General features: G+C 45.1%; 1 protein-coding gene across 1 annotated transcript in view; it reads right to left on the bottom strand.

Moving 5' to 3' along the window:
- Positions 1-15,748: 15,748 nt before the first annotated feature.
- LOC306832401 (uncharacterized protein) overlaps positions 15,749-18,222 on the bottom strand; it is a 126,430-nt gene continuing 123,956 nt past the window's right edge. The window contains exons 16-18 of the mRNA XM_079357052.1: positions 17,883-18,056; positions 17,057-17,230; positions 15,749-16,027 (exon numbers count right to left, since the gene is read on the bottom strand). Coding sequence (XP_079213178.1) covers positions 16,000-16,027; positions 17,057-17,230; positions 17,883-18,056 — 376 coding nt within the window. The 3' untranslated portion in view covers positions 15,749-15,999. The remainder of the gene's footprint in view (positions 16,028-17,056; positions 17,231-17,882; positions 18,057-18,222) is intronic.

Genomic DNA, 18,222 nt, shown 5'->3' on the forward strand with positions numbered 1-18,222 from the left:
TGTCTGCAGCCCGACTCGTGTTGAAAAGCTTGTGAGGATAAATCCACCTTTCTGCCTGTTTGCTAACACACTGATCCTCTTCCGTGACTCCCTCTCCGGCTTGTTCTCAGTGCGTCTGAGCGCTGCCACTGTCCTCGCTCTTTGTCTTCGAGTATGCAACACTTATGTTTCTACCAGCAGAACGCTAAACCAACAATTAGAGCAGCAGCACCCGACAAGACTCCACCGTCACATTCCTCTCATTCCTGCAATTACAGGCAGCGTGCACGGGGCCTTGAAGAAACCAAATCCTCTCCCTCTCCTCCTGCTTTGTTCTTTCTCACGCTGAGACGACTGGAGATGATTGCCTGGACGAGGAGGCGGGGGGGGGGGGGGGGGGGGGGGGGGGGGGTCCTCGTCATTTCTCTCTTTTCTTTTCATTGAGCTCTCTCTCCACCTCCTCCACATTCCTGAGGCCCGAGCGTTACCCGGCTCGAGAGGAGGAGACATTCCTGGGGTCCTTTGTGGCTCTCAGGATGCTGCCTCTGCTGAGACATGGAGGGAGGAGAGGTAATGATGGGAGATATGTGACTTTTAATGACTGTTCAAAGCTGGAAGTGGTAAAGAGATCAGCGCTAATAATGGCCTTTTACTTTCCCACTCAAGAGGATCCAGTGACGAGGATGGAGCTTTGTGATCAAACACGTTTATCCAGCTCTCTAAACTTCAGAAACATTTATTGAATTTATCATTTCTACGTCCACCGTGGAAGGTCTTAAACGTCTCCAGGAATTAAACACAGATCGACGTGTCCTGAGTCACAGAGCGTCCAGCCTGCAGCAACGTCCCTGAATCCCCTTTTCCTCGTTTTAGGATGCACTCTGGGAACAGGTGAGAAGAACGCGACCCGGAGTGAAGACTGTCGCTTGCAGAAGACGACACTTTCCTCCTGGACAGACTCAGACGAGCGAGAGGGAACGAGACCATGCAGGCCAGCTGACTCAGTCATAGAGGGTGCAGAGACGAGTTAGAGCAAAGATTTAAGACATTAAGAAGAAGCATAAAACATCTCCTTGATCCATCAGAGGCAGGAAGGTAGCAGCTACACGTGTTGCTGCACATACTACAGGCTGATAAACAGACTTACAGTTAAATCAGGTTTTATTTGGAGTTTTAACCCCTTCACGCCTGAATTTATTTCCAAGTATTAAAAAACTTTTGTTTCTGCTTTCGAGTAGATGCTAAATTAAGTTGAGAACATTTATTTGAAAACAGCACATAAATAGATATTACATAACAATAGCACATCAAGCAGATGGTGTTCTGTCTCTGACTGGTCCTATGACAAACTAATGTTTGCAAAAGGTTCCTCGGTGTGTATTGAAAGTGCATCAACCCGCAGTGGAGGAATACAGACGCCATTTTGGCTGCATTTGGAGCGGTCGATATCTCAAACGTGTTGTTGGTGCCTGAAGCTTTAAAAGTTTACAGCTTGTCTGATCCAAAAGTCTTTTTTCAGATCGGCTTTATGGAGCACAGATTCAGTCCAGTTGATGCAAACACTGAATGCACCGTAAGATAAAGAATCAGAGTGTCTGCGGGCGTGTGGGTCACTCACACTTCACAGACTCAACATTTACAGCCAGCATTGTTCAGCGTCATTAATCTGACCTGCCAGCTCCTTTATCCTCCCACTTCATCCATTTCCCATTGTTCTGCTTTCTGCCCTGATTGCTAACCACCGCGCATTAACATTCCTCAGACATTAAGACACACCAAATATCCCCCCCATAAACACACACACACACACACACACACACACACACACACACACACACACACGTCAGCCGAGTCAGCAAACCTGCAGATCGAAAGCATACACAGAAACACACACTCACGCAAAGGCTCATCATCAACGTCGGACACATTTGAACGAGATCAATCAAGACTGCATCTAACATCACACACACACACACACACACACACACACACTCACACACACACACACACACACACACACACACACCTCCCTCAGCCTTTGAATGTTAACATGGAGTCGTAGTCTTGCACATGTTCGGACACATAGTTCTCTCTCTATCTGAAGAACGATAGAGAGAGAAGGATCCATCATTGATTTGTTTCAGGTCTTCTGCAGCTGCTGTGAAACTCTGTCACGACCGACTCCATCGCTCACCGTGCAGTCTGCTTCGTCTGTTTACCCCACAGCTGAGTAACTACACCGGCCTTACCTTATAAGACTAAGTGATTTCACGGACACGGACATGTGCAGAGGTGAAGCTGCTGGTCCGAATCCCCCGTCGGACAGGAGACTTTCTGTGTGGATCCCTCCGAGTTCTCCCGCCGTCCAAACACATGCTCGTTAAGTCATTTAATGACTCTACACTCTAAATTATATTTACTATATTTACTGACCTGCACTGAAGGCTGCTTGATCTGAGACAAGACGATCAAAGGTCAAAGGTCATGACCTTTCCTTATTCTTTAATTATACATCACTCTGCTGGACATTCATCCATCAGATATCGTCAGATTTCAATGTTTATCATTGTGAATTAAAAGTGTGTGAATGTTATGAAGGTTGAGCACAGACACCTTGCATCACTCTCTGTACCTCTCCCTCGGAGGGAGGACGGGGGGAGGAAGGGAGGGGGGCCTCTTTCCTTATCACCTCAGCCTCCAACACGGCTGTAAGGAGGTGAGAAACTACGCTGTTTTCCTTTTCTCTCCTTCAGAGTCAAACACACAAAAGGTCTCTCACAATATCCTGTTTCCGAGTGTTCCCCCCCCCCCCCCCCCCGCGCGCTCGGCTGGAGTCGGACAGGGGAAAGCAGTGGCTCATGTGAGAGACGGCTGCAGACGGTTCACAGGCATCAGCTGCAGCAGGGCGGCTGGACAGTCTGGGTATTGTTCACACGCGGCGAGGGCCGAGTGCTTTACGTCTGGCATCGCAGAACGAACCGTTAAAGGTTCATGTGTGACGTAAACGATCTCTTCATCTCAGATGTGCCAGAAACAAAAAGCTCCGGTGAGGGACCTGTTCACTCTCTGCTTTTCTCTCCTCCGTCAGTCAAACAGTCTCTGTCAGGCTTGAACCTGTCTCCCAGAATGCTTTGCAGCATCCTCTCCTGGGACATCGAACCTGCTTCACCCACATGACATGAACAGATCGGACTCGAGGCGATGGACGGAGAAAGACGGCGCTCACATGGTGGAGAAATGAGTCATCTGACGGTCTGTTCTTCCTGCAGCTCCAGACACTGACGGACCGCTGGAGTAAATATTCCCAGCTCACAGATCCTAAACACAATCAAACAAAGCCCTCAATCAGAGTGAAGACACCTGGCTGATTGGAACAACAAACGCTCGACGAGGGGAAGTGTAATCTCAGGATCCAAACAGAAAATTCAGGATGTGACAGATTTTACCGATTCACCTCCGGGCGGCGTTTCTTTCTGAGCGTGTGCCGCATCTGGATTTACTCACTGCACGTCGGGAACGTAGCATCAGACAGGAAGCTGCAGAAATCATGTCTTCATCACTTTATGACACACAGCTGGCCCTTTAAAAATCAGATACAAGCAGCCTGGCATCAGGTCACATCCAGTCTTCCCTGGTGGTTAACGTCCTCACGCCCGTTTGACCAGACAGCCAACGTTCATGTTTATCTCAGCTTTCCAAAAACGAATAAAAAACAAACTGTGATGCTCCTTTGAGACGCGATCTGTTCATCCGTGGAGCGATGAGTGAAAATATAATCAATGAATAAATGGACCTGAGGATTTGAGGTCCGACCTGCATCAGTCCGTCTAATAAAATAAATCTCACGTGACGATAAAACATGTAAAAATGATTGCACACCTGAGAGCTGAATTTTAAATCTGTGAAAACTGTCATCAAATCATCTTTTCTTACATTATAATTCCCTTTGATTCGAAAGAGGAGTGTTTGTTTGTTCTCTGTGATTCCATCGAGGTGAGCGAGTTAGCGCTGATCAGCTGCAGCTGTCTGCAGGTCGACGCCGGGTCGCTCAAGTTTACTCAGAAACTCAAACCTGTGACGACTGATCGCCGGGGACGGCTCGCTCCCCGAAACATCGGCTGGAATTTTCCTCATATCCTTAAATGTCAGGAGTGGGGACATCGAGTGTTGGCGCCTCCATCCAAAGCACACATCAGGTTTATTTAGAGGGGAAAGTGATATCGGTTAGCGTGAACCTGACCTGCTGCGTTACGCCGACATGTTTTAAAAAGCTCTCGTCTCTAATCTCTCCTCAAAGGAAACTGTATGAATCAAAACCTCGCTCACTGACACAGACGCTGAATAAATATTTGACTTAATAAACGATCAGGCTCTCTCCTCAGGGCTGTCACCTCAGTGTGTGTGTGTGTGTGTGTGTGTGTGTGTGTGTGTGCTGATAGCAGCACTGAGGTTCAGCTGGCATTGTGTTTCTGTGTGTTTAACGATAAAGCATCAAGCACAGGAGACAGTTCGGTCGGCTAAGTTCCTTCAGACAGAAGAAAAGGCCCAAACACAGATTTTAAACAGCGAGGCTCTGTGACCTGCTCGACGCAGAATGGAGTGCACCTGTTCTCCAGCTGAACCCTCCCTCCTGTTAGAGGGAGGGTTCCCATGGCGATTACTGCTTCTGACTGTGACTCCCTGATTTATGTTTGTGTGCAGCTCAACAATCGCAAAGATACGAAGGGAGAGAGGGAGGGCGAGGGAGGATGGGAACGAGACAGAGAGAGAGAGAGAGAGAAAGAGAGAGTGGAGGATTTCATGGTCAGTGGGGCAAACACACACACACACACACACACACACACACACACAATGCTCACGTCTGGTATTTACTACTTCCTGGGTCCTGAACAAGAGAAGTGTGCAATAAGACAGTTTTATTGATCTCTTTGTGTGGATGTTTGTGGACACTGAAGGCTGCAGTGAAACAGGTCAGCCTGTTTTTATTTCATGTTTCCTTCATGACTTTTAGCAGCAAACACTATTTGAGTTGCTGTGAAACAGGCTGTAAACGCTGCAGCATAAACCTTCAGTTCAAATGCATCTGATCAGATCACGTCCAAAGAAAAGATCCTGTTTTCATCCCCGACTGTGTCTGACAATATTTAATATTATTTTTAGAGCCTGAAACAGCAGCTGCAGCTTCGCTTCTTCAACCGAGCAGGAAACAAAAGTTACAGATCACAGCTGGCTTGATTTGTTTAAAATGAGTACAGCTGAACTCTGATCATCTCAGAGAGCTGTCTGGCTCCGCCCCCTCCTCTCACACAGGTCAGCATGTGGTGGACACTGTAGCTTCAGTGTTTAGCCAGCTCTGCATGTAGTGGACACTGTAGCTTCAGTGTTTAGCCAGCTCTGCATGTGGTGGACACTGTAGCTTCAGTGTTTAGCCAGCTCTGCATGTAGAGACACTGTAGCTTCAGTGTTTAGCCAGCTCTGCATGTGGTGGACACTGTAGCTTCAGTGTTTAGCCAGCTCTGCATGTGGTGGACACTGTAGCTTCAGTGTTTAGCCAGCTCTGCACGTGGTGGACACTGTAGCTTCAGTGTTTAGCCAGCTCTGCATGTGGTGGACACTGTAGCTTCAGTGTTTAGCCAGCTCTGCATGTGGTGGACACTGTAGCTTCAGTGTTTAGCCAGCTCTGCATGTGGTGGACACTGTAGCTTCAGTGTTTAGCCAGCTCTGCATGTGGTGGACACTGTAGCTTCAGTGTTTAGCCAGCTCTGCATGTGGTGGACACTGTAGCTTCAGTGTTTAGCCAGCTCTGCATGTGGTGAACACTGTAGCTTCAGTGTTTAGCCAGCTCTGCATGGGTCTGTAAAGCTTTCTGCGTTCTAACCTCTCTCCATGTTTCATCTCCAACATTGATCCTAGTTTGAGCAGCTTTCTGCTGCTGGAGCTTATTAGAAACATGCAGAGGCTTTTTAGCTCGGGTACAATCACTTCTATCTGAAGCAGTTCCACTGCCCGCTTCCATCGCTGCAACACCTGTTCACCTGATAACTGCTCTCATATCTGGCAAATCCAGGGGCGTCCAAAACGGCCTTCAAAGCCCCGCCTACCTTCTCTGGTCCAATCAGATCCAGAGCATTCAGGAGCAGAATCTAAAGTTAGAAGGAGGACATACTGGCTGCTGCAGGGTCCAGGAGCCCAAAGCGAATGACAAACTTTTTTCTGAGGTGTTGAAAAGACTCCTTCCTGTAACACAAAGCTGTTCAGTCCTTTTTGTTTAGAGTTATTTTTCCTGCGGGGGCAGTTAATGAAATGTGTGTAAATAAAGTCTGCATGTGACATTTACACAAAGACTTTACGGCCCTCGAACAGTCAACCGCTCTCTAACTGCTCCATCACTCCGGCTGTCAGAGGACACCATGCTGTTGGAGATTTCTCATTTTAGCCGTTTTACATAACGAGACAGAACCTGTTTGAAGCAGTGTGTGTGTGTGTGTGTGTGTGTGTGTGTGTGTGTGTGTGTGTGTGTGTGAAAGGTGTGTTTTAGCTAATATAATGTTAAAAGGTGAAACAGCGGCCATAAAAGTCAACCTCTGTTACTGCTTTATGGCCGAGCCCTGCAGGGTGTCTAGATGCTGCTGTTTACACACACACACACACACACACACACACACACACACACACACACGCCTCCCATGTGAACTCAAAGAGGCTGTGAGTGTGTGTGTTTGTGTGTGTGTGTGTGTCACACCTGGTCTGGGGAGATCCACCTGGTTGCTTCTCCTCCCCTTCACCTGTCGTTCACCCCGTCAGCCTCAGAGAGAGAGAGAGAAAACCCTTCAACTCCCTCCTTTATGAAACCACTAACAACATTTATAACATTCATTAAGATAATAAAGATCCGCTCACACACACACACACACACACACACACACACACACACACACACACACACACACAGGGGCCAGTAGAAAGTGCAGCGTGGTGTTTTTGTTATTCATGGAGCTGCAGAGCTGCAAACACCGACTGAAGATGAAGCTGTTTGGACAGATGTGCTCGCAGCCCTTCATCTCACACACACACACACACACACACACACACACACACACACACACACACACACAGAGGGACAGAGCCTGGGCTGCCAGCTGCTCTGTTTTGACCTCCCCCAAACTTGACCCTTTGACCACCCTGACATCTTGCTTTGCCTCTTCAGAGTGAAATCTGTCTGTCAGCTCGGAGAAAGTGCCGCTCACTTCTTCATGTGTTTGTTTGGACCTGGACGTTTTTTTTATTTATTTATTTATTTAAAGTGATGTTTTGGACAATGAACAACAACTAACAGAAGGTGTTGAGGATGCTCCGTTGTGCTTCATGCTGCAGCTGGAAACAGTTTTTATGCCCCTTCCCTTCAGAGTACATCAGACAGACTCGTGCTGTTATTCAGTGTGAAGAAAGAATCCTTTTTTAAGTCATATATATATATATATATATATATATATATATATATATATATATATATGACATACCCCACATGTCAGGAACGTAGCATGTCCTCTCTCAGAGCGTTCATACATTAAAGCTACAGCAGCGTTTTCTCCCCTCACTTGCTGATCCGACCAGCTTCCCTCCCGCTGCTTTATTGCCTCAGTTCCCACCTTTTAAACGCTTTGACATCACTTTTCTGCCCATTATTCCCAGTTTCCTACTGGTCCCAGTATCCTCTTCCTTCCCTGCAGGGATGAGGTGGGAATGATGGCCGTCTCTGCTCCCAGCTCCTCTCCGCTGTGAGCCAGCGATGGGAACGGCCCGTTGGACGGTCAGCAGGATGGATGTTTGGGACTTCTCTGCATCGGGCGTCACAATAACAGGAGGGGTGAGAAACCGTCACACATCATGTGGTTGTTTTCCTCGCCATCGTCCTCGCCATCGTCCACTTTCCAGAGGTCAAAAGTTGCAGATTTAATGTGAAGTTTTAAGATTTGAACACAAGTATCTGCACGAGCTGTGGATCAGCTGAGGGTCGGGGGTTCGATCCCCAGCTCGTCCTTGGACAAGACGCGTCATCCCAAGTTGCTCCCGCTGCTTCGGCGTTGGCGTGTGTGTGTGTGTGTGTGTGTGTGTGTGTGTGTGTGTGTGTGTGTGTGTGTGTGTGTGTGTGTGAATGGGATTTAGTGTGTGTGGTCAGGTCCAGTTCACTTGTGTCGACAGCACACGTCTGTTTCTCCTCCTTCACAACATAAAGGCATCAGATTGTTTGCATGAACTGAAAGTCAAAGAGCAGAATCAAATTCCTGTTCAGCGGATGCAGACGGGACAGTCAGTGTCCACTTCCTGCAGGAGGCGGAGCCTTCTTCAGTTAGCGGCGAGGAAACTTTTATACCTGAGGACATTTCAAAGTGAGAGCTGCAGTGAAGAAGACGAGTCAGTGGTCTGCTCGACATCTCTGAGTGCTGATTCCACACACAGCCGACTAATGCAGGACACACTGCGTGAACTAGAGCCACACACACACACACACACACACACACACACACACACACACACACACACTAAAGCTGTCACTCAGAACCGACACGAGGAGGTGAGAAAGTTGTCTCACTTAAAGTTCTCACAGCTACATGTAGACACACACACACTTCCCTTTCAGGACCACTTTGGCTCTTTTTACGATGGGACGTCCTGCTCACTATCTGACCATCAGCACACACACACACACACACACACACACACACACACACACACACACACATACACACACACACACACTCGAGCGGGGAGGACAGCTTTGTTTGCACAGCACTGAGACTAAAACACTCCCTGAAGAAGAAGGTTTTCTTTTCCTTTCTGTCTTTGTTAGGATGGGGGGGGGAAAGTTCATCCACAAAGAAAGGGGGGTCAGATGCATCGATTTGGCCTTGTGACATCGGACTGGAGAGGGGAGGGGTGTGTGTGTGTGTGTGTGGGGGGGGGGGGGGGGGGGGTCAGACTTTGGAGGAGAATGACCCCTTTAGTCACTGTTGCAGTTTTTCGTACTGGGAATGGCTGACACTGGCCGTGTTTACTCGGGCAGTGGGGGGGGGGGACTCGGGGGTATCGGCTTACCCGAGTGCTCAACTGGGAGCTAACCAGGCTTCCTATTCAGCCCACACTGTCAGTCAATATCTTCCTCTATTCATAAAAAGGTCAGCGGGCTGATCCCAGGGCAGGGAGGCCGGCTGGTTGTGTCGACTGGGAGCGATGCTGAGGTTTGTTTTTGTGGCCGCCTCATTGTCCAGGAAGACAGAGAGAGGAGAAGTGATTTAAGTCCTTTTTAATCATTTAAGAGAGAGACTAGCTTAAAGGACCAACCTTGGACTCGTCCCCCATGTAATAATACAAACATTGTACTCGGGGAAAAGTAATCCTGGGGGTGGAGAGGAGACGTGAGAGGGTGCTGACAGGTCGGTTTGACGCCTCAGTTTATCAGCGATTCAGTCAACAACATATTTCCTGGATTTGTGTTATCGGACACGATTCAGAGTCCAGTTTGTACCTGCAGCATGAAAACCTTCAGGACAGATGTGTCTCAAAGGCTTCAGCACGTTGGATCAAACCAGATGTTTGGAGGTCTTTCTGCTGCAGATCCTGTGAAGGAACCTTCTCACGTCTAATGGCTGTTTTTAAGTTACGCTACTTTGAAGCGCTTAGCTCTTGTTTCAGAAAACCCGTCACAATGAGCGCCCCCTGCAGGCTCTGCATCAGTTGGATGTGAAAGCACGTCTCGGCTTTTGACTCTGTGGTAAACACTTTTAATTCACGTTGCATCTCTGTTGTTTTGGAATCGGGTGTCATGTTGTGAGCTGCTGAAGATTAAAGAAACCCACATTAAGCATGAAGTCATGTTGTACAATGCAAAGAAGATATCTTCACTTTTACACTGTTGTTGAGTCATGCTACACACACATGAAGCACACACACACACACACACACACACACACACACACACACACACACACACACACAAACAGGCTCCTGTGGACGTTAAAGAGAAGTCAGAGCATTTGGTGCCTTGGTCTGCACCTGGACTTGAACCAGTAACGTCCCGGCTCCCGGCCCATGCGGGTCCCTGCAGACCGAGCTGCAGATTCCAACCACTCAGAACTGCAGCTGTGCAAACCAACACAAGAAGCCTGAAACAAATAGTTTTCTTTTTAAAGTTAAACATTTATGCTGAGTGACTTTTACAAAGGAAATTTATTTTTCCAGGTTCACAACTTTATTTCATAAAATAAATCTAATGTTGAGAGTTACTTCAGTCCTTATTGAAGATACTGTCTCTTTAATTTTGCGATTTTTTCTCCTTCAGAAAATTAACCGTTTTGTTAATTTTGGAGGGATAAATCCACAAATGATGTCTAATCTGTTGCTTTAATTATCTTATTATTATATAAATTATTATATTATTATTATATTATATTATTATTATTTAATTATCCAATCAGGACACAAGAAAGAATTAAATGTAACACTGAAGTCTAATAATCTGAAGACAGGTTGTGTGAGTGTGTGTGTGTGTGTGTGTGTGTGTGTGTGTGTGTGTGTGTGTGTTAGACAGAAGCTTAAACCAGAACATAAAGGGTGACCCTGACGGTGTGACACACATTTTGACAGGACGACAGAGAGGGTACATCACAACAAAGTCAGTGTGTGTGTGTGTGTGTGTGTGTGTGTGTGTGTGTGTGTGTGTGTGTGTGTAGGTGTGTGTGTGTGTGTGTGAGAGCTCCTGGTCACTGCAGGACGTCCGTCTCTCTCCTCGCTGCGGCCTTATCTGAGCTGCGGTCTCACACAAACACTCAGATGATAATTGGACGTCTGAGGAGAGAACTGCAGAGCTGCTTCATGCAGAGTGGGAACGTAAGAGCTCAGGACTTCTCATCAGCCACACACACACACACACACACACACACACACACACACACACACACACACACACACACACACACACACACACACACACACACACACACACACACACACACACACACACACACACACACACACACACACACACACACACACACACACACACACACACACACACACACACACACACACACACACACACACACACACACACACACACACAAAGTGTGTGAGAGCGGGTTAAGGTGATTCTGTGGTAAACACTGCCCTCCAGTGGACAGATGAACACCTGCTTCTCAGTCGTCATTAATCCGTGCCTTTAATCTTCAGATTTCTTTTTTATATCATGAAAAAAATGTGGATGAATTTGCACCTCAAACATGAACATTTAGGGAGAAGCTGTTTGCTCTGATCTGAAACCCAAACAGAGTGTGAAAGCAGCGTGTACAGATCTCGAGAGAGAGAAACAAACACCCAGGTCTAACGGGTAACCTGGGGAACGGATCAGAAACACAGGAGAGGTCACCACAGCATTTCTATTCATTTTATTTTTATTTAACCTTATTTAGTCCCAATGAGGTTAAAATCCGAGGCCGAAAGTGTTGAAGCCCAAATTCTGTTTCAGTTCATTCAGCGCTAAAAGAAAACGTTTTAAAAACAGAGCGAACATCCTCAGAAGAAGCCAACACACACACGAACAGATAAAGTGTGAAAGCCTCCTCCTCACCTGCCTCCTGTCCACCCACAAATGTTTGAAGCACCTCCGAGCTCACGGGGGCCTGGGAGTCCTGCACCGCCCCCCCTCCTCCCTCTCTGCAGCGGACCTTTGGGAGCCCCCTGGTCCCTGGTTCCCATGTCTCTGCTGGGATTAATCCCTGAACCACAGGTGTGATAATCCCGAACTGAATGGCGCTGCTGAACACCGGGACTGACATCGCTCAGGCCCCAGTCTGCTTTGATCAGGGGCCCAACAGCTGGGCCCAAACCGTCTGACACTGGACCCGCCTCCAGGGAAACAAACACGAGTTGTTATAAGGGAGGTCAGGATGCTCTGGATGATGGATCATAGTGATCCAACTTAACCAAAGACTGTTTGTCTCACAAGTTCTTCCCCCTCAGCAGTGATCCTGATCCTGATCGTCCTGTATGAACTGTAGTTTTTAGTTATTTTCTAAAGGTCATAAACGTAGCACAAACACTAAGACGGCCTGTGTGCACACTGAAAGCACAAGACAATCAGAGTCAAGTGTGAGGAACCAGGCGTGAACTCTCCCCACCTGCACGCCGTTTATTCTGATAACCAGCACGGTGCAGGCAGCAATGCACAGGCTGCACCGCTCCAGTCTGCAGGGGCCCCAGCAGAGGGCGCTCATGCTCACACAAAGTATCCGTCCCTGTGGATTCTTATTAGAGGACATGATGAGCAATATTCACACAGCTCGATTAGTACATGTTCGGGTAAATGACGGCGAGTTGATTAGCACTGTTACACAGATGGCGGGGAGTCTCAGGAGGCGTGAGGCTGCAGAGCTCACAGTGTTTACATCATATCCAAGATGGCAGACAAAGCATCAACACTTTGAAGACAGTTTTGCAGCTCTGTAGTGACGGCTGTTATTCTCTGTGAGCTCGTGCTCTCCAGGTGTGACCCTCACAGGCTCCCATATCTGTGTGTCAGCTTCTCCTGCCTCTCAGCGATGAAGCAGAAAATCCCGCTGGTGTTTGTTTAGCTCGGAGGAATGCGACTTCTCTTCCTCTGTGAGTGCTTCTCCTGCGCCAGTTTGTCTAACAGCTTAATGTCTCCAAAAATATCAGGAGCGATCCCTTCAAAGCTGCTGTCCATCAGGATCAGACCCGCCCACCATCACAACCCCCCTCCCAGTTTGATGCTCTTTGTTACCCCCCTCTTTCTCACTCACACACACACACACACACACACACACACACACACACACACACACACACACACACACACTGTGTGTTTGTTTCAGGAAAGATGGAGAACAGGAAGCTTTCTAAAATGCTGTACGACGAAGGACGTGCAACTTCTTAGCTCCAGTAGACGTCGACCTGGAGCACCAGCTCGAAATCAGTCGATAAAATGATGACCTGGCAGATATTTGGGACAGGCATCAATACGAGAAGGACCTTGAACTCCATTCAAACCGAACTCGTGCACAGCACAGACGTGAAAGACTTTAAAACTGTAAATGTGCACCAGAGAGAATAATGAACTGTGTACACGACTGGGACTCACTCATTTGGTTTCCCCCCTTTTTCAGACCTGCTAATTATTCCAACAATAAAAGCATCTGTGGCCTTTATTAAAGAGAGCTGCCTTTCAAAACCAGGCGGGTCAAAGGGCCTCGAATTAAGATCTGTTGTAACAGTATTATTGTTTTAAAATCACTTCTAGGGTCCGTCTCCTTGAACACTTGAAGACAAAAATCAAATCTCTGCTTGTTTGAGTAATTCCACGTTTAAATATGTTGTGAATCATTTTATCACAGGATCAGTATATGCACATATGCACCACACTGTTAGTCCAGCAGGTGTCAGCATTACTACATGATTGGGGGTTTAAGGTCACTGCAACAGATTCAACAGGAGGCGTTAAAGAAGCAGAGACAATGTGAAAGAAACAAACAGGATTCAGATCATTACATTCACACGTCAGCAGACGAACATTTCACAGATGAGATTAATAAATACGATGCCAGAGGATCCTACAGGTTAGTAAGTGTTCAATCATCATCACAGGTACAGTCTCTTTGACATTATCTGGAAAAGATGGAAAGAAATAAAAACAGAAAACACAGCGGATTTTGAGAATTACAAGATCACGTGAGAACTACAAGATCACGTGAGAACAACAAGATCACGTGAGAACTACAAGATCACGTGAGAACTACAAGATCACGTGAGAACTATAAGATCTCAGCAGAATAAAGAGACTCAGACTACATGTTGGTGTGTCTTTCTGAGGATGATTTGTTGTTTGTTCGGTGCCTGTTTTGACGTCATTGATTAAAGTGATGAAAAATACGATGAGTAGTCTGTATGCTGTTTTATTATAAAATTGATGTAAAATATATTGATGCCTGACTTTCCTCTTAATGCAACCAATGTTTAAAACAAGGAGAGAAAAAGTGAAGCACTTTGAAACCTGACTTGGCGATCCTTACCTGCAGACTCATTGCAGAGCTCCTCGTGGTCCTTACAGCTTCACATTCAGCAGCATCAATGAGTCTGTTGTCTGTTGTCGTACCCATGAAGTGTCCCTCTCGTGCTCTGTCGTCTGCTCAGTCCCTGTTGTTGCTCCCTGTTTACTGTCTGTGTCTGTTCACCCAGTGAATAACAACCTGCTGCCATCATGTTTCCTTTAAATAGTTCAAAACCAACCTTTAAACCTCTTTAGCCTTTTGTCCTCCTCTACTCCTTTGATGACTGATGCACTTACAGGTCATGATGGTGATTGGCTATTTGCCCTGTGTGTGCCTTGGCTGAGTGACAGCAGTGTGTAAATCATATCAACGGTTTATTTATTCACATTCCTCCTTTTCCTCCTACAGTTTCACCTTTTAGGAATGCAATAACAGACCACCGTCACCATGCTGGCATACAGAGTTATTTCCTCACGCGTATGCAGACCGTATGTGGTGGATGGCCGTTAGATGTAGTCTTTGCGGTGTGTTCAAGTGCAACTTTTTGACCAAGACGTGAGGCAACTTAAGGCAACCTTCGTCACCGCTAGTTCTTTGGCGTCTGCTTGGTGTGTCAGCTCCTTTAAGAAGCTCACTCTGTTCTTAAACCTTCAGCAGCCTGAAGTCAAAAATACAGACTAACAAGTTACAGAAGTTAGAGTACAAACACATCACATCACAAGCTTGGAGTCACACAAAAAACAGATAGTTACTCTGGTGTTGGGGTTTTGCAGGAGCTAAAACACGGTCAACATTCATAATGGGTTTCAAACAGTAAAATTTGGTTATCAAATTAACATAAATAATTATCTTTGTTGAATTATTAATATAAATCAATACTATCCAACTGAGTTAATAAACATAGGGGGCACAACTCTGAAATCAGAGAACAACCGAATATTACAAAATCAGTCTTGAATTAATTAAGTACTAACATATTAATAATCACTAACCTGTATTTTATAAATTGAAGACGTGAAATATGAACACTAAAAACTACTCATCAACATACAACAACACAAGTAACACATAGTTTGATGTCTGCTCATTAACCCTAACAACAAAAATGTTCTCTCCCAAAGAAAAGATTTAATTCAGAAGAGTTCCTTTAAGGATTAAAAAGTTGGATAAATGTGAACAAAGAATGCAACAAAAGCTGTTTTATTAAATACCTCAGACGGGGCGCCATAATGTTGGTGTACACGGCCTCACACGGGGCACCATAATGTGGGCGTTTTACAGGAGTGAATACATGATCAACAATTATGTTGGTTTTTTAGAGTAAAATATGGTTGAAATTAAAAATTAAATTCACAATAATAAATAAATAAACACAAAATAAATCAACAATTGTTATTAAACTGAGTTTAATAAACCGAAGGCCAACACCATGAAATCAGGAAACAACCAAATGTTAAAATATCAGTCTCCAAAATTAATTAATTAAATAGTAATGTTTTTAAAAATTAACTATTTATATTTAATAGAAGGTGGAAATCTGAACACAAAACCTATGTCACAATGCAAAAACACTAGTAATCACAAACAACTGCTCTTTAAATTAAAACTTTATAGAACAAAAAACAAATAATTGTTATAAACTACACGACAGAAAGCAAACTGGCGTGTTTGTGTGTGGGTGTGTATTTGTATGAGTGAGGTGTGTGAAATCACATGTGGACAAAGGTGGTGCTTTTAGAGGAGACTCTGTTGTCTTGTTTTCTCCAACATGTAATGTGTGGGGAACAGATTCATTAGAAATATCACTGAAATGAACTGTGAGCTGATTCCTCTGTCAGTCCCTGATGGATGAAGCTCTCCTCAGCTTGCAGAGCTTCTCCACACACAAGATGGTGGAGGTTCCTCCTCTGTGGATCATCAGCTGCTCCTCTCTACTTCACCAGATTTCTGATCAGTCACATTATCGGAAAAGTAGCCTCGGCGTGCATCTAAAGAGATGAGAAGAGAGATGACAGAAATCAGAAATCATTTTCTACACTGACTCCCTTCATCAGCTGGAAGTCATCAGATTCCCCCACAGTGCTGTAACTAAGCTCCGCCCCCCACTCCACCTTTGTACTGTAACACTGAATGGTTTCATACTGGTGTCTGAGTGTGAGATTTAACACTGAGTTATGAAAAAAAAAAAGATGAAATAAAAACCTTCACAGTAAATGTTCAGAGAAGAAACAGGAGTTCTTCTGCTCAGTTCTGAGGTGAACTAACGATGGGAAGGAAATAGAAGAAGCCGTAGTTTGGACATGAATCCTCTCTGATGTTTCTTTGTTTCTGTCAGTTGTCCTTCCTGCATTTGTTCCTGCAGCTGTGTAACTTTAGTCTTTGAGCCTGTTTGTCTTCAACTTCTTCATATTATTCATATAGTTTGTTCACAGTTTGTTAGATATGATGATCTGCTGACTGCAGACTCTGTGATGATTGTGATAGGTTAAATGAAGCTAGCTCCGCCCCTTTTATGTGAGCGTGCTCTCTGAAACTCTGGGTTTACTTCTCAGGTTGATAAGCAGCTTCATGTGACTGTTCAGCACCATCTCTTCTGTCAGGGTTAGTGAAGCCAGATCACAGAAAACAAACCCTGAGTATGTTGAACTCTCTTCATAGTGTCCACCCAGAAAAGGATTTCTCCAGCAACAAACAAGAATCTGAATGAATGAAATGAGAGCTGTGCCCACTTTCAGATTGTATCTTCAATCTGTAATGTTCTCTGCTTTAAAGCATTTGTATTGTCATATTGTGGTTCATGTATTTTAATGGATCCTCATCAAGTGTGTTGGAGTTTAATGTGTTTGTTTACACAAAGGACCAACTAGAGACACGAGCTGGAAATTAACAACAGCTATAAACTCTTTATGCAGCTCATCAGTTTCTTTGTATTGAAACTATGTTCAATCACATTGTCCCTATTAAATAAATGAATTCAAATATGTGGAGGGTTTACTAAAGAACACTGAGAGACTGACCTCAGAGTCTCCAGTCGATAGTTTGGATTCTCCTGAAGATCACGCAGCAGCTTCACTCCTGAATCCTTCAGGTTGTTGTTACTCAGGTCCAGCTCTCTGAGATGGGAGGGGTTGGACTTCAGAGCTGAGGCCAGAGAAGAACAGCTGATCTCTGACAAACTGCAGCCCCTCAATCTGAATAAAAGAATGATAAAAATAATGTGTAATCCAGTCACATGTGTTCAGGTTATGATGAGTATCTCAACATCACTTTGTCCTGATGAATCAAGTTTTCTCTAAATGATTAGAGGATCATTTCTGATTGTGTATTCACTAAATCTAAATCCTCCAAATGTCCAAATGACTGCTGCCTTTAACTAAAATGTTTTAATAAAGGTTTTAATCTTTCACTCTGTACTGTAACTTTTAAATCCTTTTTATAGTCTTCCTTATATTCATTTTATTTGAATTGTTTTTACTTGAACAAATGTCAAGTTTTAATAATTTCAGTGATTTTGAACTTTTATGTATCTTTTCTTTCCTCTGTCATGATGCTTTTGATGTCTTGTGTAAAGCACTTTGAATTGCCTTGTTCTTGAAATGTGCTATACAAATAAACTTGCGTTGCCTAATGAGTCATTAAGACAGGCAGGACAAACACAACATGAGATTAGCAGACCCTCTTCAGTGGACTCAGGAAGTCAGTGGGGGCTGGGAGCAGAGCTGCTGCTAATGTTAGCTTGTTTCATGCTGCTCAGCTTGTTTTCAGGTTAGGATTCACACAGTGTTCATCATTCCTGAGGTGTTGAACAGCAGCACAGACTCAAAGAAAGAAAAGGTGTCTGACCTCAGAGTCTCCAGTCTGCAGTTTGGACTCTGCAGATAATCACACAGCAGCTTCACTCCTGAATCCTGCAGGTTGTTGTAGCTCAGGTCCAGCTCTCTGAGATGGGAGGGGTTGGACTTAAGAGCTGAGGCCAGAGAAGAACAGCTGATCTCTGACAAACTGCAGAACTTCAATCTGAACAAAGAATAAAAGAAGAATAAAAATAATGTGTAATCCAGTCATGTGTTCAGGTTGTGATGAGTATCTCAACATCACTTTGTCCTGATGAATCAAGTTTTCTCTAAATGATTAGAGGATCATTTCTGATTGTGTATTCACTAAATCTAAATCCTCCAAATGT

Source organism: Symphodus melops (genome assembly GCF_947650265.1).
Source record: "Symphodus melops genome assembly, chromosome: 12".
Classification (NCBI taxonomy): Eukaryota; Metazoa; Chordata; class Actinopteri; order Labriformes; family Labridae; genus Symphodus; species Symphodus melops.